The sequence below is a fragment of the Sinohyriopsis cumingii genome, chromosome 18 (genome assembly GCF_028554795.1).
Source record: "Sinohyriopsis cumingii isolate HCF-2022 chromosome 18, ASM2855479v2, whole genome shotgun sequence".
Taxonomy (NCBI): domain Eukaryota; kingdom Metazoa; phylum Mollusca; class Bivalvia; order Unionida; family Unionidae; genus Sinohyriopsis; species Sinohyriopsis cumingii.
The window spans coordinates 72,508,489-72,529,929 of record NC_142978.1 but is presented as its reverse complement, the minus strand read 5'-3'; the positions used below and the strand labels follow the sequence as shown (position 1 = coordinate 72,529,929).

The 21,441-nt window shown below is 35.6% G+C and overlaps 1 protein-coding gene across 1 annotated transcript in view; it reads left to right on the top strand.

Annotated features, from left to right (window-relative positions):
- Positions 1 to 6,550: 6,550 nt before the first annotated feature.
- Positions 6,551 to 21,441, top strand: part of LOC149776962 (palmitoyltransferase ZDHHC8B-like) — a 77,021-nt gene continuing 62,130 nt past the window's right edge. The window contains exons 1-2 of the mRNA XM_089941677.1: positions 6,551 to 6,727; positions 16,242 to 16,363. Of these exons, the coding sequence (XP_089797803.1) occupies positions 6,636 to 6,727; positions 16,242 to 16,363 (214 nt within the window). The 5' untranslated portion in view covers positions 6,551 to 6,635. The remainder of the gene's footprint in view (positions 6,728 to 16,241; positions 16,364 to 21,441) is intronic.

Below are 21,441 nucleotides of genomic sequence, written 5' to 3'. Positions count from 1 at the left end.
ATCGGTTAATATTTGACTTATAAGTAACTTTGATGTGTTAATAAATGCAAGTGAAAGAGACAAAATAATCAGCATTCAACATTCAACTCAACTCTTACACTAAATGACAGTATGTTCTTAAAGAAGATTATAATTTTATTATGGATTCTCTAACTAATATGGGTACTGACGAAGTAGACTAAGTAATTGTTTCGTTTTCTCTGAGTCAGATTATGACTGACTATCTAACAGCATAAGGTATACCATATAAAAAGGAGAAGAATAAGCAGAGCACATGAACAAAGCACGGAAAACGAAACACTGAAGAAGAAACTAAAGAAGAAAAAAAAAAGAGAATGCCTTTCAAGAACTAAGAGACTAAAAGCAGCCCACCCACCCACCCACCTTAAATAAAACTAAACCGCGAAGAAGGAAACAGACGAACAGAACAAGAAAGTGTCACCGAGTGGATGACTGGATGAATGGAATGATACTAATGAAGAACAGACAACACGCACATAAATTAAGATGATTTAGTTAGATGATTATGGTGAATTAAAACAAATATTATTGCAAAATAATATTTACAAAAAAAACTACTGCAGTTAAAATTCTTATATGTTATTGTTTGTTATTAAAGTTCTTATGAGCAGTTTATGTTCACTGATACTTCTTGCCTTCTTGCACTGTGTTATTATTCACTGAGCATATGGTTCCTTCATTGTATAGGTGCTTCCTTCAATGGCTTCTCCACTGTATATTGAATTATAGGGTACTTCATGCGGGACAATGGTGAGGCGTCTGAACCCTTTCGTGTATAGAACGGAGTGAAGCAAGACTATGTGCTGGCGCCAACACTTTTCGGTCTTATTTTCTCAGCCATGCTCACTGATGCCTTCAGATATGGTGACTTGGGAATCGACATTAGACACCGAACTAAAATTTGGCCTTACGATCAGCACAAATAAGATTGAAGTAATGTATCAGCCAGCCCCAGGAAAACCGTATGCTGAGCCAAATATCACATTCAACGGCCACAAACTGGGTGCAGTGAACAGGTTCATCTATCTTGGCAGCACTCCGTCCCAGAAAGTCGTAATCAATGACGAAGTTAATGCCCGGATTGCAAAGGTCAGGCTTTGCCTTCGGCAGACTACACACTAATGACTGAAACAGAAGAGGCATTAGTCTTCAAATAAAGCCGAAGGTATACAGAACGATAGTACTCCCTGCCCTTTTATACGCACGCGAACCCTGGAGAGTGTACCAGCGCCATGCGAAGAAGTTAAACCACTTCCACACAACTTTCCTCAGAAGACTTCTCAACATCAAGTGGCAAGACAGGATCCCGGATACTGAGATCCTTGCCCAAACAAGCCTGCCCAGTATCTACACCATCCTGATGCAGTCACTTTTGCGACGGGCAGCTCATGTAGCTCGCATGCCAGACCACCGGGTTCCCAAAAACTCTTTTATGACGATCTTGAACAAGGAAAACGCTCCAAAGAAGGCCAGATAAAACGATATAAGGACACCCAGAAAACGTAATTGAAGTGCTTTGGCAGTATCTATGACACGTCAGAGCTGACAGGGCAATGTTGCGCTCCTCAGATGGTAGAGGTGTTACAGCTTGCGAGGTCAACAGGACAGCTTCAGCAGAACAATGGAGCCAGGCCATGAAATCCTGAGCCATTAACCCCACGACTTGCGTTGTTGTCATCCTCTGTCCACACTGTCATAGAACAATCAGGGCGCACACGCGTTTCTTCATCCACCTGCGCACCCACAGACCTATCGTTCTCTTTCAAACACTGGATGACTAAAGTGGTCCTCGTCGACTCGATGGACGAACTCACTTTATGCGGCTGGGGATCCCGTATCCCGACGTTCTTATGACGTCCCGGATTTGTCCGCCCTCGTGGCAGGATTCCCTGGCTAGCACAATCTCCCTTTAGCAGTCTCTCTACCTATCTTTAACTCTCCAGAGTTGGAAGTGATCATGTCACGGGTACTCCAGTGTCCCGACTTTCTTAGGACACCTCAGGTTTTTCTGTCCTTGTGGCAGGAGTCTCTGGGTAACACAATCTCCCTTTAGCAGTCACAACCCGACCGTAACCTTCTAGGGTTGGAAGCGGCTTAATCTGGCCGCGCTAAATGTCCATGTTTTATCTCCTGTCCGTAGCAATGGTACATGGGACTGCTCCCGTTTTGCCTTGCATATCGTCGCTTTATACAGACCTTTAGTGAAATATCGTGAAGTGCACGAGCTTTGCGCCTGCTGAGAACTATTACGCAACTATCAAGGTACTATTTCTTACATGAGTTTGTATTCTATAGTCAACCTTGGATAAGAAGTTTTGACCACCGTCGACTTCAGATAAGACATTTTCAGGTCTTTATTACATTAAAAATATAAACTTATTTAATGCATATATAAATCAAGTGAATAATTTTAAGTCAGTTTCGGACAGCAAGAGAAACAAATTCCTAAAAGAGATAAAAGCAACAGATTAAAAAGAAACAGGATAATGGAGAACACTATATGAAAAAGCTGAGAGAATAAAGGGAAACAACTACAAGAAAAAGAAAGAATAGAAGCAGAACAAAAGAAAATAGTATAAGAAAATGCATGGGGAAAAAAACGCAGAGGAAGAGGAAAAACAGCAATGGAAAACAGAACAAAGCTGAGTATGAAAATACTGGATGATACAAAGAGAACAGAAACAAGACATATAAAAGTCTCCAAAACAAAAGAAGAAAAGTAAAAGAAAGAAAAGCGGATCAACTCACTTCTTCAGCTATTAGCAAGAAATACAATAAAATACATCACATCTCAACACACCACAAATCAAAAAGATATCAAGAGAGATAAAACCATAAAATGAAGAAAAACATACGGTATAGGCAATCAATTGTCGAATATTCGAAAACACAGTTTCGAACTTGAACGTAACAGACGGTCCAGAAGCAACAATGGAAACAAAAGAAATACATCCAAACAAAACAACAGAACCCGTTAAAACACCAGCAGGTCAACCAATCATTAACTGAAAGAATAGATACAAAAATAAACATGAACCTGACCATATTTAAAATCAACTTGCCAACTTTTATTTAAGATGTAAATAACTAAATTCTTTGTGACTAGAGTGCATTTTCTTCTTTTCAAATCAATACTTCTTGTTTTTTACTTTCAGATCAGCCTGTACAGTTATTTTTTAGTACAGCCGCTGAGGTAGGGACAGTCATATCTATTCCACAAGTGGAAGAGGAGCGCCCATAACAGAGCTGCACCCACTCTGTCGCAAAAAAATATTCTCTTAAAACAATCACGCCAACGCAAAAAGGACTTTTCAACCATTATACAACTATGAGGCGAGCAGAGTGACAATACCATGTTTTCAACTACGTCCGCTTAACATATTTTCAGTCAACAATTCCAAACTGCAAATTAAAACTCCAATACAATGTTGTCAATTACGTCTGCGCCCAACACAATTTCAGTCCATTCCACAGCTTAAGCTCAACAAAAATTTTGCTACCATGTTTTCAATCACGTCCCGACAACAAATATTCAAACAACCCCAAGCTCAAAAGAATTATACTGCCATGTTTTCAACCACGTCATAATTTCAATACGTTTTAAAACTCCATACTCAATCAATTACACTCGCAAAAAAAATTCAGTCCGTTTTTTAAACTCAAAAGATCCATACATTTATATTTCCAACTTCATCCGGGATGTACATAATTTCAATCCAACTTACAGCGATGAAATTGGGGTAGTAATAAATAAATAAATAAATAAATAATACTGTTTAATTTTTAAAAAAATTATATATTTATATTCTGACAGGCACGCAGTAACAAATACATAGTGGAATATGACACGTTTTTGTCTCCCTTACACAGAAGGAAACATGACAGGATTTGACATACATAAGCAGTCCCCAAACACGAACACAGGATTAAAGTACAGACAACAAATGCAAACACAAAGAACTCAAAAGGGACAATAAGATAACATGAACAAAATTCAAAGGATGTGTAAGGCAAAGGTTACTGTTGATTCAAAACCTACACTTAAAAGGGAAAAAAGGCGGGGAATCAGGGCGCAAAAGGATCTTATGCCTGAAGGGAAGGATTGAAAACCTAGAAACCTAAATTTGTTTCACACACACACACACACACACACACACACACACACACACTCAATTTCAAATTCTTTTTTTCTTCCTTTTATTGTCTTTTAGGGAAAAATATCAAAACACCAAAAGAGGATGACAAGGATTAACAGATGTAAAAGCCTTTACTATTAGAAACATATGACGGGCATCCCATACGCTCCAATCAGTTCATTTTGCTGGGTTGGTGTGTGGGGTGTCCACAAATAAAGTGAACAGAATGCCGTTGAGAAGAAGATATAAGCGAAAACATTGTAGGCAAACTCCTTTAAAGCAGGCTAAGTCCAATTAAATCAAAACCCTTATTAAATATGTATTTTTTACCCACACCAATAGCATTAGAAATGACCGAACACACAGGGGGCAACGAGTGGGCGAGTGGTCTAAAGCGCTCACCGTTACGGATCATTGCCATCTTACCTCTGTCTGCGTGGGTTCGAGTCTCAGGCTCGGCCAGTGTGGATATGTGAGAAAGCTTGCCAATAGCTTCTCATGGGTCGGTGATTCTTTCCGGGGTTTTCACGGGTTATTCCTCCACGATTTATACTGACCGACATGTATAGCCTAACTTGTGCTGAAAATGGTGTTAGACCCTATAACAACAACAACAACCAAACACACCAAAAATTGTCGATCACGTTCATATATAATCATTAAATATAATCCTATTGGTTAGATAGTATCAAAAAATAAAAATAAAAAACAAACAAACAAACCGCAAACACAAATAGACACCCGACTCCAAGGGGAAAATACAAAAACATAAACAAAACTCAAAGGACCTCTAGGTTGAAATGAAAAATCTTGTAAAATGTGAATGCCGTCATTAAAGTGTTTGGGGATGAAGAGATTAAAAAGCTGGATGGAGTTATCTCGTTAATTCACATTTATGTTAGTACTGACAAATGTGTCTATATAGTGGACGTTCAACCGGTTTTATACATGAACGTCCGATGTTTCAGCTGGTCTTTCACCTTCTTAACATGCTAATTTTTGCGTGCAAGGGAGTTCACATTCGATAGACCCTTTCCTGAACAAGATGTTCACTTTCCTGGGTCAGTGGCCGCACTATTTGTACCACATATTTTCTTTATTTTTTTCATTTTTACAAAATAGTCAATAACATCAGATGTTGTACAGTCAGCATCATACATATTAGGTATTAATGCTAATGAAATGTGGACTCTAAATAATGAAATGTGGACTCTGAATAATGAAAGAACAATGTGAACACCTGGATCTATCATATTTAATTGATGAACCATGATTTAAAAACTTTAGCCATCTCGTTTTGAAATATTCTAAAATAATGAAATCTGATGTCAGAACCAACATGCCCTCTATCCAGTTATATTTGTATGCTTAATAAATATACTTCTATTGAATCGTTGCCTCCAATTATCATTTATGTTTATGTACATACCATGAGTTCTTTGTATTTATCACCGTGGTCTTTATGAAATATGTATACAGTCGCAAGGCAACGTAGTTAACAGTTATCTTTCCCTCCTGTAATTATATTGTGTCCTGTTACTTATACTTGTATTATACCCTTGTGTATGGGATTATAAGACATTCTCTTATGTACTATGAAGGCTCTTCTGTCCTAGACCGAAAGACGCCATCACGTAATATACAAAATAATGTCTTCACAAAAAAACCATTGAAAACGAACCATGCAACTGAACGTTCTATGCAACAAACAAAAAATCATTTCCTTTTCACAAATTTCATGCATATTAACCTCAGTTACAATTTTGTGACATGCCATTGCTACTGCGTCCTTTCTTTGGTGCTTATCTAAAAGTACCAAATTTATTATTGATTTTTTTCTAGTCTCCTTTCATTCTCTGACAGTTTCAAAAGCTCTTGTTAGCATGTGTTAGTTTTTATGCCATTAATTTTTTGTGTAGTGTATGGGTGCCCTCTTTTTATTGTTTCCCTTTTTATTTGTTTGATATCTCTAATTCTCTTTATAGTCTTTAAGTTATGTCTTCACTTTATCCTTTTGTTTGTTTCTTACGATCTCTTTGCGCTCACAAATAACATAAAGCATTTTTGTTTCCACCTCCTGAATTCACCTTGATGTCGTCTCTTTGGACCATTTTCGTATCTTTTCGCTTCTTTTTAGGCATCGAGAAGACAAAGTAAGTAAACCAGACTGTAAGAGGATTTATTTATAATATATTCATCCGCTAAGAAAGCAAATTATAAATAGCGAATTAAGGCTATCGATGTTCGATAAGAATGGTAAATTCAGTTTAAATATTTTTATTTTTAAATACTGAATTCAATTACGCATTTGCTATTCTTTCAAATAAAGATGCTTATCAAAGAACTATTTGACGCGCACTTACAAATGTAATTATTGTTGTTCCAAGGTCGGTAATGGCAGCAGAATGCCTATGAATCGGAAGAACCTTTGATCGTATTGTTTCTTTCCTCTCAGTTTGACCCCCAAACAAACTTATAATGGGTCGGTGTGAATGTTCAACGCGTATTATTCCTGCCACATGTGCCTGGACACTTTTACTCGGCACAACAGCAGCATTCTATGTGTTTGTGTAAGTGATGTGATTTTAACGTTGAAGGCTTGCAAATCTGTCCGAGTCAAGTTTTTAGCGTCTCGTAAGATGTAAACTGAACGAATCATTATTTGACGTTGTATGTTTCCTTTTCAGTTGTTCTTGCATGCCATCAATTTGGCACGCTTGTCCGTTACTTCAGTAACTAGGAATAGCGGTTTCCCTAAGGGCAGACAATCTCTGCTTCAACACCGGTCAGTGTCTTCACTTACTTTCTCTAAGCGACGACACTTTGCATAAGTTGAGAGGTCATTTGGGTGGTTAACAAAATACATTTAAATTCATCTGAAAAAAATGAGTGCAAAACATACAAGAATTAAGTAAAAGTTTACAATAGTCAAGCTTGTATATGACAGGTCTAAAATCAAAATGATCTCTGTGATGGTCGAAATTTCATAAAAACTGAGTTTTACCCAAACTAAACTTTAGCAATTGGAGCCTTTCCATCAAATGTAATCCATATTTAATTTAAAACTGAATCTCTTTGGTGTACCATTAAGACTTTTTAGAAGTATTTGCCAGGACCATGGGAATTTTTTTCCCTCAGAAATATGTCACTGCTTCTCCCCCTTGTTCAGCATTCTCTAACTGCTCTTATTCATTCTTTTGTATTTCTGTGACTCTTTGCCATTCATGGACAACATAACAGTTCTTTCCTTCTTGTAAGTCATTTGCACCACAAATACATGCACACACACACACACACTCTGTTTTTGGTATATTTATTCATCTCGTTTATATTCCTGTCATAATGCCAATATGTTATAATACCCTTTTGTCAGCTTCCAATCTCTTCTGCACAGTAACTTTTTTTTGTCTACCATCAACACTTTGTGGATGTCTTGCATTTGGGGTAATGCATTCGGGGTAAAGAAATTCTTTATTGGTTACAGGCTCAAAATCCCAAAGGTCCAGGTTGCTGTGAGTGAAAGTAGGAAAACAATTTCTGTACAAGAACTTGAATTCATCTCAGTCTATTATTACTAAACTTTTTTAGATAGCTTGCACTTGAATAAGTTGTCCTATTGCTTTCAGGGTCAAAAGGTCAAGGTCATTGAGAACGACGATTGATAATTTCTCCTCCTTATACAGTTACCATTTTTTTTTTGCTTTGCTTGCACTTGATGAGGAAGAACACCATGGCCTTGGGCACTCAAAGTTAAAAGTTAAGGTCATTTTGACTGCAATAATGGAAATCATTACCTCACAATAGATCATCCTCATCTAAGATTACCAAATTTTAATATATGGCTTACACTTGGTGTAATGATGAAACATATTGACCATAGAGACAAAAGGTCAAAGACCAAGGTAGCTGAAAAAATTAAAAAATGGTTTCAGCACAAAAACATGATTTCTACATAACATACCACAAATAAAATTTTTTGGCTGGCTTGCATTTGGGTAAGGAAGAAGCCTATGATTTTTATGTCAAAGGTCAAGGTCTTAGACTGAAAGAAGAAAAAATGTTTCTTTTCACAATAACATTAGTTCTGCATTACGAACACATCAGACTTTGTGCATAGCTTGTACTTAGGGTAAACAAGAAGCCAAATGATTTCAACCGCTTGTGTGGCCTAGTGTCTGAGTATAATTAAGTTTTTCATCAGAAGTAAGGTCTGACCAATTAATGTATTTCAAATTTAAGAGTTCAATGGGGCAAGAATCAACTCTGGGAAGTAGATCAGTCTTAATAGTCATTAAAGTAGGACGATGGTCGGATCCTATTAGGGTGTGTAGTATTCTCATATCACTTATAACGGAATGAGCAGACTATGTAGAGACACAATGATCCAACCAATACACTGTATTGTATGAATCACTGACGTAAGTAAAATTTATTGTGTGGTTTACTATTAGTTTTAAGTCTGATATGATATACCCATATTCATCACAAAATAGGCGAAGTTCATTGCCAGAGGGAGTGGATTTCAGTGTATTAGCATTCCAATCTCCTACTACATAAGCATTTAGAGTACTTGTATTAGCATTTTCTACAATAGAATTAATTTTGCCCAAATAATGTACAAATTCCCCCAAATTTTCTGCATGATCACAAGGTAAATAAATATTGACAAAAAGCAAGGAGGAATCCCCTGTATGTATAGTAATACCTATTAGTTTGGGATCATTGAGGTGTTGTACTTCTATAATAGCGAGAGATCTGAGGTATAGTACCCCAACACCTCCGTAAGGTCTACCTGTATGAATATCGTTAGAAGATTCAATCGGCGATTCCCCTGATCCATAGAACTCTTTGTGTACAGATGAGAGACAGTCTAACTCACTGTTGAGAAGTCACAATTCTTGTAAGAAACAAATATTGGAAATATCACAAAGTTCTTACATTTTGCATATTTCTTGTTAATGAACAACAGTTATAAAAAGAAATGCGTAAAGTATCCAATATTTGAGTCCAGTTTGTGGATATGATAGGTCAATTCTGACTTTGATAGTAATCTCTAACTAATGTGTTTCTTGGCCACGCATCCACATTCATCATCACATTGTGCATAGGGTTATCACATGTGATTTTAAAGCTGGCATAGGTATTAAATTTCATTTTAGTTTTTCCACCTGGGTGGGCTTAACTCCAGAGTAATGCTCAGTATGCAAAGAAATGTCAGATTCCTGCATCTCTGGGGCAAGTCTTGTCATGAATATACATCGCTGTCACATTGGACGCACTGCACGAAAATTTGAGGATGCTGCCTTTCCTATGATAACACTTCCAAGCCTTCTTGGAAACTGGTGTGTGGATTGGATGTTTGTAAACTTATTAAGCCATCTTTGATGCAGATTTGTGTGCATTGTTTTATGTGGAAATGCTGCCATACAGAGGTCATTGTTCTGCAAAGAACTTGCGACTTTAGCAAACGTTTTATTGTTTTCCAAATGGACAGACCAGTGTTGTTATATCTCTAACCTTTTAGGTGAGGACTTTACTCATTGAATTATACCTTGAAAGGCAAGGAAATTTGTATCAAGAACATATTTTGCTTTAACACTATCAAAGTCAATTATAGATTATGTTCAAACCATTTCCTATAGAAAATGGGTACCGTATTCACCCTTATAAATAAGTTCATCCATAAACTTGCTTTCATAACATCTTCTCCTGTCTGTGGTATATTTTTTTCTGTTAACTGTTTCCATGCCAAAAAAGTTTCTTTTTGTCTTTTTAGATGTAGGACATCCAATTTTCATCTCCTAAAAATGACATTATTGTTTATGTTCCACAGCATCTCAAGGATGTGTTGTTGCATTATAACGGTGCAAACATCAGCAGGGGGTTTCTCAATTATTATTCTTTAAACTTGAACTTGTAACATCTTGAACAATGTAACAGCTATTAAACAAGACCATAAAAAAAATCAAAATAATTAGTGTTTCTGCCTAAATAATTGTTTACTCTCTCTTTCATTTATATCGCACCTGCACTAAAGAATTGACTATTTTTAATCAGAGACTCAAAAGACAATATGGCTCACGTTTGATGCCTTTTTTTGACTTATAATACCTATTAAAAAAATGCATTTGGTCTAAACCACAGGAGTCTGACATTTTATCAATAAAATACCTCGACAATTTGTGACGTGAAGTAACCTTATTTGTGCTATAGTATATATATTTATGGTACAGATAAAGTTATTTCATGTTGTCACAATTTTTTTGTGTATTTAATTGATAAAATGCCAGACTCCTGATTACAACAAGAGATAAAGTAATCAATTAACATCTTGTTATGTATATATGCTAGCCATATTCCCATTACTCAGCCACACATCATTACACTGGTTTCATCAACTGAATGTAATTGTTCCAGTACCTTCTAGATGGGTTCTATTAGATTTATTTTCAACAAGCACAATGGGCACCTCACTTAGCAAACAGTGGGGGCTAGATCTGCAATTAGAGGGTGTTGGGCTCTTCTTTTTTTGAGCACTGTATTTATTTAACAGTTATCATCATTTTGAAATCAGCATCATTCTTCAAAACAATCTTTGACAAACAAATTTTTCAGAAGGATTTGAGATTATTTACATTGATCCACTTAATTGCTTGTTTGGTCTCCTATGATGCTACATGCCTGCAGCTAGTCCGAAATTCCTCTGATCCTTGTCACATTTTTTATATTTGGATAGTTATGTTGGGGTGTAGGGTCAGATTCCATTCTGTATTGAAAAATTGGAATTCGCTGACACCATGGTGTTGGCATGGAATCGTCGCTTACTAGCCAGCCCAGCAAACTTGAACGACCTTTCATCGAGGTATACCTGCATGAAATTGATAGGAATATGATTTATTTTCTCAGAATCGTGAGCATAGTCATCGTAGTGTCTTTAATCAACTGACAGACAAAACGAAAGTATGTCATTGCTGAAATTTAACCTGGATCTGGCCCTACACCCCTGCATAAATATCTAAATATCAAAAATGGGGTAGCAAGGATCAGAGGAAACATGGACTAGTCTGTGGCATGATGCCCCAGTGCTCGACATCACTATATATTGCCACACTACAGACATCATAGCAATATGAATGAAAATATGTTAAAGCTATGTTAAAAATCCAAATCACACACATTTGTTTGGTTTCCAGCAGTTATTACATAAACAATATAAACACTGCTTTGAGGTACTAGGTTTTTGGTGGATCAATCATGATTTTAAAGAAATCCAAGTGACCATTATCGATGAGAGTTTTTTATTTCCAAATATTCATGTCAGAGAAATTGTACAAGTTATATTAATAACAATTAGTGCCTAATCACCTAATGAAGTCACCTTTAAATGGGTGATATGCATTTGACAAGCTGATTTTTCAGACCTGGCAGACTCAGTATATTTCAAAACTCATGAAATGCCCATGGCTAGGTTAGGACTTGAAAATAAGCAATTCTTGTATATGTACAGATATTTTTATTAAAATGTAACTGATACTTTAAAATATAAACAATTTTTTCTGCTTGTCAAACCATGCTTCAAATAGTAAGTATTCACAATTTTCATGTCTTCGTGAGAAAATGTGAGACTGGCATTGACCACAAAATGGATATGATGTATTTAACAGTATATTGTTTGAAATAAGGGATCGATAGGTCAAAGGAACTGGAAACAATTATATAAAATAAAGATGCTGATACATGTACTGTGGTGAAATTGCACGGTATATAACTTGCAGAACATTTAGTTTTATGACCTGAACACAACCAATTTCTTGTAATCATTTAATTGGCCTTGTCGACTGGCAAGTATCTTGCAAACTTGAGCTTACCCAACCTGATTTTGAACTTGTCCTGTGTGTTACTCAAATGGATTTGTACAGCACTGCTTCCAGATTTTGGAAGTTAAGAGTGCATTGATCTGATACAGTGCAAGTGTACTTTCATTTCATTATGGTCAGTGACACTAACTACAGATGCAAGGGATGATGGAACTGAGAATAACACTAAGGCAGTAATCTACATAGAATTTATATCTGAAATACATTTCATTAATGAAAAGCAAATGACCCAAATCCTAACAGTACCATTATAATAATGGATTAAAACATGTTTATACATGGAGAGAGATAGGCAGAAAGATGGATACATCAAATAATGAAAGAAAATGAGAAAATGTGACAAATTTGGTGTCTTTTGTGTAATGATTTATTCATTTACACTTTTAGCATCCATTTGAAATTCACAATCAGCAAATTTGATAAGTGTCAAGAAAAACAATTGTAATATGTGGTCTAGTCTTTAAAAAGCAATACACTGCATTGACTGCTTAGAATTTTTTATATATAATCAGCCTCAGATAGCTAAATTATTAAGACAGCTTCTGTACTTCACAGGCGCCAGTAAGAATAAAATACCCATAAACTTCCATACACAAATGAAAGAATAACATAAAATTGAATCTATAGATTTGTCATTTGTAAGGATTAGTAACTGCCTACATCTTTGTTCCATCATTCCCTTGCGAGTACATGTATATTTTCCATCATTCCTTTTGGGGGGGTGTTTTTGTACTGTGGTGTCACTGATGTTCATTAGTTACCGATTTTGATGGATTTAGTTGTTGGCCCCAAACCATAAAATTAAAGACCTAGCCAAAAATTAGCCACATATGATGGAGAAGCCACCCCCACCCTTCATTTTCATTAGTATTTCTTTCCTTGAGACCAAAAAAGCTATTTGATAAATCATCATCATTTCTGTTATCTGGTAATAAAATACTAGCTTTAAATGTTTATTTTACTTTAACCTTTTAATAAGAAGAATTTTCAAACATTCTTTTAATACACATGTATGTATATTGTATCTTTTTAATTTCTGCTCACTTATTGAAATTGATTGTAACACAAGGATAGAAAGAAATGAGAACAAGGATAAGTTATTCAGACACTGATATTACTGAAATGAAAGAAAGAATTAATATTTATTCAGATCGATTCTTCATGAAACTATTGTTCACAGTTTTAATCCTCATAAAAGCAAACTCTTTGTATCCATGGATGCTCAGTCATAATGAACAGCATTCTGTAAACTACAGGAATCATTGGCTGAAGCAGAATTACTAATGAAACATAATGCCTATACACTAATTACAGCAAAGTGGTTAAGCTGACACTTGGCTGCTTTTCTGACAGAACCAATGAATCAACATTGTGTCAATCAAGTCTGATGGTACACACAAATGTTTGTCAGGTAAATAGTCCTGAAATTGTTGAATTAAACAAGTGGAGCATTCTCAAAGCCATGGATAATTAGGTCCAATCTTTCACACATTTTTTTATGAGTCACTGTTGTCCATTCAGCACAAATCAGCTTGATTGATGAAGTCCTATGCTTCATTAATACCCTACACTGATGTTCACGACAGAGTTCTTCCTTTCCTGTAATTGTCTTCATGACTTATTTAACATACCAGTTGTAAAAATGTTATTTTATTCTTTTTTATAGACTTTATTTACTTATTTAAAGTCTGGTGGTTGAAGTTCATTTATATATGAGGCAGGCTTAGAGAAAGGAGTGATTACATTGTTTTTCAATTTAGTTAGCATCTTTGCAGTTTGATGTGCTTTGAACACATAAAAATGTTCACACTAATTGTTAATTGCATTGAGCAAGGGGCAGCTATTCACAGGTCTGGTTCATATGTATAATTATGACATCCAGACATGGGGGTTTGAAGTTGAATTTGACCACTGATGTCACTGTGTTAATACCATTATCATCAGAAGTAATTGATGGTGCAGTATTATGAACAGTGCTTTAAGGAAGATATCATTCTCTGACCTGTTGGCATAATGCTGTGCTGCATTGGCTCTATTTGAGTTTTGAGTGTAAGCAATTGATCTTGACAAGTGTCGGATATGTGCTTATACAGATGGTGGTACTGTTTTAACCATTGAAATGGCTGGTGTTTGTTGTTGGCATAGCTTTGTTCTTTTGTATTCTTTATTTTGGTATTTATAGAGGTTATTCCACTAAAATTAAATACCTACAAATATGCAAACTCTGATCGGCACAACTAAACATTTAACTTCTCATGGAAATGTCTTTATTTTACAAAACTACAAAAACCGAGATGCACAAAAAAATGATGCTACAGTATACAAGTTTGTGTCTTCCATCTGTCTGTCTTTCTTGCAGAATCTGTTTGTTAGGAAAAAAATAAAAGCCTAGAAGAAGGTTTTGGGGAGGGGGTCAACTTATCTGCAGGCCAAGTTCTAAACTTGCACATTTTAAAGTTTTTTTTTTTGTTGCCTACCATAATGGCTGTATGTCTTTGGACATGAAAATATAATTTTTCCCCATGTCCACAGACTTATATGCATGTAAAAAAATATATATATATATTTTTGGTGTCCCAACACTTACTAAACTATTATAAAATATTATGATTTATTTTTTAAAATTATTTTGCATGTGCATATTTTCTGATTTCTTCAACATGAAATTACGTAAAGGTAAATAAAGACTTACAATTCATGGGCCAATTCAAATTTACCAGGAAGAACAGGCTGTAATAATATAATGTGCAGCACATACAAAGTGCAGCCAGTGCTTAGCATCACTTAAATCCTTCTTTATTCCCAAACATATTACGTGCAGATTTTGCTTTATTTATTGTTTCTACCAAATCTCATTCTTTTAGTTTTAGCTAGTTGTTAATAGCTGTTTCATTTACACTGATCCAGGCACTCACGAGTTACTCTTTTTCAAGGATATAAGTGATCCTTCAAATTGGTAATCTTTATGAAGAGATACATGCATTTAATTGTGCAAGGCATATAACCAGCATAAATTCACACAACTGTTACATGTTCATGAGAGATTGGTAATAATAAGGGTTATGATTCTGAATTTAAGTGACTAAGATCGTCATGAATCTACTGGTATTTTAGTGTTTTGCCTGAACAAAACCATAATTTTCCACTCATTGGAAAGCTGGTTATTTTAGAGTCTCCTTTCTTTATAATTTTCCAACAGCAATACTAGTCAGTTAATTGCTAAAACCCTGAAACTGGCTTGGGTTAAGGGGGAATTTTGACTGGTAACTATTCAAGTACTTTGATATGTAATTGCCTTTTTCTCCATAATATTAGCACAGTTACCATAGTGGTTAAAACAGGGTGTAAGGCAGCGTTTTTATGGTGCTACAATCATTTTAGAAGCATTATTTCTGTAACTTCATTATTGTATTTTGGTGATTTCATTAAAGTTTAATGCCCAATTGCCCATGATTCCAAACAAAGGGATGTAATTCATTCAACACATGTTCAAACCTTCACTGTACATGTGATGGAGCCATTATGTAAATATGCTTACTTGCCTGACATCGAGTGTTGAATGAAACCCTATTGTTGTTTGTTGTTGGGATCACATTTTAATGAGTTAGGTATTTACAATTTCAAGACAAAATAAAAACATAACTACTGGTACATTGATACAAAAAGTCTAATGCAATAATGCATAAACAAACAATAATTGAGTTAAAAGGGAGAGGTATTGTTACAGCACCCTGTGAAATGCTCGATTTTTGTCATTGTCTGATAAGCTGTAAACAAATCTTTTTTAGGCAGAAATAATAAGAAAGCAAAATTAAATAAGGATTTGACTTTTCAAACAAATTAATTTGAATATTTACTTATAATCTTTCTATGTAATAATCATACGTACCAGCCCCAAAAGAGGTATATATGTAATGTTTGCTAATATAAGTTTGGCTAAGTAACGGCATTTAGAACTTACCACGTGCATCTTGTAATGTCGTCTCAGACTTGTGGGTCAGTTTATGCACAGGTCATGCACTTTTAAGTGTGTAAACCTCTTCAGTTGGGATGGGGGCGGGGTGGGGGCAGCTTGTACACAGACAGGTTTACAAGTGAGTATATACAATATGTTTGTCTTTTTTTATTTAATTACAATATGCATACAATTGCTCTCAACAGTTTTACTCCTGTATTAAAGTACTGTGATTTTCATCTTTTTTGGCAGGTGTCCACACCTGATGCTTAAGTATTCCATAAGTATTCCCATTTGTGAAGGTTTGCTCACAATATTTGTCATTGCCAACTTTGGACTGGCAACTTTTATGGATCCAGGAGCATACCCAAAAGGTAATGGAATTATTACTGATGATATATGATCATATGATGTGCTTTCCTAGCATTTTCTTTCAGTATTTTCAATCATGATACATTGGTCTCACTCATATTAGGTCCGCCCAATTGCAGCAGGGAAGTGGCCTTATAATGAGGGTGGCCTTTCTAGAGGGGGATCACGAATGCAAATAGTAAATACATATGAAGAAAGACACAACTACATTTAATTCTAAAACATTTAATATTGTAATTTAAAAATCACATCATTTTCAAAAGAATTTTACGAATAACCATCAATATAGTTTTAAAGCTATCTTTATAATAATGTTACAGATCACATCATCTGTCTCCAGTAGACACTTAAATACAATACAGATGTTCCTAAGATTTCTTATGCTTGAAAAATGTATCCAGTGTTATTTGTCCCATGTTTTCTACAGCTTTTCTTTTATCTTAAGAATGTTTCATGTTTTCATAATTATGTCCCCAAGTTCAACATTGTTGCAAGGCCATAATGCGCCATTTCTGTGTAATGTAACCATGCAGCCTGCAGTGTAATATACTGTTTGGCTGGGTTTTGATTGTCATATGTTGTGTCACTCTCACAGTCACTTTCTTCATCCTGGCATGTTTCACTGGAATTTCTAGCACCTTCTGACATTAGTGACTCCCAGTCATCACTAGTTGTATTCTAATGCACATTGAACATAATCCTTATGGGTTGTTCCAGTGGTATAAGGGGAAGATAGTCCTCTTCATCCCAGTTTTCCTCCTTTCCCTCTGGTACACCTGAAACCTCTTGGAAAAACCGAAAGCACTTTTGAATTGTTTCGGCTGTCACGACATCCCATGCTGATGTCAGCCATTGGATTGCATGCACCAGAGTCACCTTTTGTGCTATCTCTGATGCAGCTGTTATATTATCCATCAGGAACAAAACATGTCTCATCAGCTTTTTCCTGTAATTCAATTTGACTGTCTGGATTATCCCTGCATCCAGGGGCTGAAGCTTTGAAGTTGTATTTGGAGGAAAGTATGAAACTTTGACATTTGACAAATCCAGTTTTGGGTGTGCAGCACAGTTATCAAGGAAAAGCAGGATCTTTTTGTTCTGCACTTTCATTATTTTTTTTTTATCCAGGACTCAAATATCTGTCCTGTCGTCATTGCTTTTCTGTTGCCTCATATGTAACTCCCAAACATGTCTGGCTATATCCCTAAAAGCACTTTGGATTTTGCAATTTTCCCATCACCAGTGGCTTCAGTTTCTCACCAGAATAACTGGCACAGAGCAAAACTGTAAATCTGTCCTTTGCTTTTTCCCCACCTTTACATGACCCTTTTTTGTACCAGCAACTTTGATGGTAACATTCTAAAAAACAAACCAGTCTCATCACAATTAAAAATATCCTTGCTGTCATATCCCCTGCATACATCATTCCATCATTTTCTTGAGTCTTCAACAACTTCATTATTAACATCAGCTGATTCTCCACTAAGGACAGAACACTTAACATTGTGTCGGGCTTAGAATATGTGCAGCCATCCATTACTTGCGATAAAATCATCATATCCCGTTTCAACTGACAAAATTGTTGCTTTTTTTGATCATTCAACAATGAGTGGAATGTTCTTTGCATGTGTAGTGCAAAACCATTAAAAAATCTTGTCATTCAAATCAGGGTACAAACATTTCCTGGCTCTAACAGTCTTCCTTTCTCCATCCATTCCAACTTCCCATTTCTGCAGAATTGTTTCCTTATCTTTCGCGATATTGTTTATTTGAGTCCTTCTGGTATCAGATTTTTCTGCATGGATCCTCTAACTCTCACCCTTTACCTTCATTCGAATTACTTTCACTTTATCTCCTAAACTGAGAATGTTTCTTTTCCTCGATGACATGTTTATCTTTTTGCAATAACTCCTTCCAATGTTTCCAACTACAAGACTGATAAAACAGTTTTTCTGCATTTAAACAAAATGCCATGTCATGTATTTTTAAAGAGAGTGATCTTGTCACGTGATTCATTGGTTGCAGTCTGGTACCCTACTGTTTTTACATTTCTTTACACTAAGTGAGAGAAACCAAAACAGCTTTGATACCATATTAACATCATGCAGATTAGACCTGAACAATAGCTCCTCACAGTTGTTAGGATTTGTAATCTTGACAATTCTTGTCAGTAGTAATAGCCACTACTTATCAAAGTGAACAAGCTCAACATCTAAGGGAAGCCATAAAGGCAATCAAACCATTTTCCCGCTGATTTGAGTACATCAGTACTGCCACTTCTCAGCTGTTACTGGTACAATAATTGTAATGTTCACAATTATAAGAGTGACTAAACCGGACATCTCATGATAACACATCAGTAAGACTGATCGGATTACATGTACTAACCTCTTTGTATGGATTAAAATTTGAGTCTTTCTTGGCTTTGTGAATAAAAGTGGCTTCGCGTGAGGCATATATGATATAATATTAACCTTAGTGGTACATGTACTTTAGTCATCACTTCTTTCAGCAATGAAAACCTGACATTGGGAAACAGAAATTGATTACTTAACACACCTTATGAATTAAATACTGGTGGTCTTTCTTGAGGGGTACTTTGAACACAAATTCGTCAGTGCCAAGGGATTCTGGCCATAAGGAGCAGTTGACTGCTGGTGGTGGTGGGGGGGAATTTAAGAGGGGGACCACTGTACATCATAAATTGCAACTTTTAATTTTTGATCAATTGTATCTTTTGTGAAACATTTTTAGCAACACTGGTTGTAGACTAGAAGAGCTTTGAGATGCATGTTTTCCATCTACTTCAATCAATCTTATAGCACAAATTTGTTATTGTGAGAATTTCCATGTAACTTTATACACTTATTCATCCCAAGGTCTTCTTGTCAATGAAGATTGTACTGCCGTAGTGGCCATCTTGAAAAACTTGTTATCACTACGCCTGAATGGATGGTCTTTTCAGCATGGGGTGTTCACTGAGAGACTTCATATGGTGTTCAAAATGAAATATGGCCACCATGCTAGCCATCTTGAGATTATTATTATTACTGCTTTAGAATTGATTGTGATGTGGAGATGTCGTTTTTCATCAGAAGTCTTCTTGTGATGTCTGGTTGGTCCTACATGAAAATGGTGCCACTTGTAAATGAAAATCATGCTAATCATAAAGGCACAATCGCCAACACATTCATCATGAAAATCTTGACTACTGCACCTGCTGAATTGATGATCAGATCAACTTTGGTTTTTCATGAAAAGACATCTTATAATTTCTAGTTTGTTCGGAATGAAAATGGTATCAATCTGATGTCCAGTATGGCCACAGTGTCAGCATACATGCCAACCATTACGCTTTTGGCATAATCATTACGCTGTAAAATCAATAATTTGTTTCCTAATTTTTATGAATGCCCCATTAATTGCACAGATCATATTTTAAAAAAGACGGCTTCTGTGTAACAATGACATAAGAGTTCACTTGTCCATAGCTGTGCATCCACTTTCCTAACAATATTAATATGTTCTATTTATAGTTGTCCTGTTTCCAAGAAACATGCTGGTTTTCAAAACTTTGACCTCAGATTCATTGTTATGATTCATCTTTGATGGAGAAACAGTCTGTAGTGCACTATTGGTCAATTCTATTGGTTTTGTACAACAGTACAATAGACCTGCATGTATTTTCCCAAACCTATCATTATATTCTATTTATGGCAGCTGTATGGCTTAGTTAGGAGAAAACAGTCTGGTTTTCTAATTTTTAATCTTGGCTCGCAGATTCTTTGTTCTAATTTATAATTGGTACAGAACCAGTCTGTAGGTATTGGCACTAAAATTCAAGTCAGATTTATTCTAGGCAATGTGTGTGTTAGAGCAAAAATGTTTTTCAAATAATTTCATAATGGATTAGAAAAAAGACAAAAAATAGAATCCTCCAAAGATGAGTACATGAATGACATACATAATACAGCATTCCATCGTAGGGCAGCATCATACCCGTTGCAGACTGGGGGGAAAGAATTGTAATATATGGTGCAAAAAAGTCATCAGTGGATATTAGTCGATGTGTTTGTGTTAGAGCAAAAATGCTTTTCAAATAATTTCACAGATGGATTAAAAAAAGACAAAACCCAATTCCTCCAAATATTCAAAGAGGAATACATTGTGGTAAATTTGATGTGGAAAAACACTTGTAGACAAGAAACACATCAAAATTGTCTTGTCTTACTAACTCCAAGACTTTAGTAACTTCTTTTTCACAGCAGAACTCTGTGGCAATGAATGTTATAAATGCAGAGGTGTTATTTACTTTTTTCTCAATAGAACATGCAATACCCATAGCAGTAGCAGACCATGTTTGTCCTTTGTTTTGTTCAAATGGATGTTTCCCGATTCCAAAATTGAAGAAAAATATGCATGTGCAAGAACAAAATCATCCAATATTGTTTGTTGCTTAGCTTAAGATACTTCACTTGAAATAGCAGAAGCCATGAAACTTGGTCTGTTTAGTATTGCCAAAGACAGGAGTAGTGATTATGATGACAAAAAACTGTCCCCAGTCTGTGTCAGATATTTTGACAATGAAAAGGGCAGTCAGTTTTCTTCTTTCATTACCAGAATAAACAGTAGATTCCACTGAAGAAAACATTTTTGATTTGCTTGATATTGATTATGCTTTGAAGAAACACTATATAAGTTGGCAGAACCGTGTGGAGTTTTCAACTGATAATGCATCAGTAATGACTGGAATTCAAAAAGAAGTTGCATGAAAGTGATGCAAATCAGCCCTTAACATGGCCACCACAGTAGCTGATTTGAAAATTAGGTTATACAGGGTTAAAGCTAGACTTGAATTTTAGGGAGAAATGACTTCTCTTTTTGGACAGAACAGGGAGGAGTGAGAGCTCAAATGGTAGACGTGAGATCTCAACAGGGAGAAGTGGAAGCAGATCAAGAAACAATATGTGTGTTCTTTTATTTGACTTATGCCTCTATTTCCCAGTATTCATATTTGGATTTAAGCAATACTTTATTATTTTCAAGTAGAAAGTTATTTTTGGCCATATGACTTTAAAAG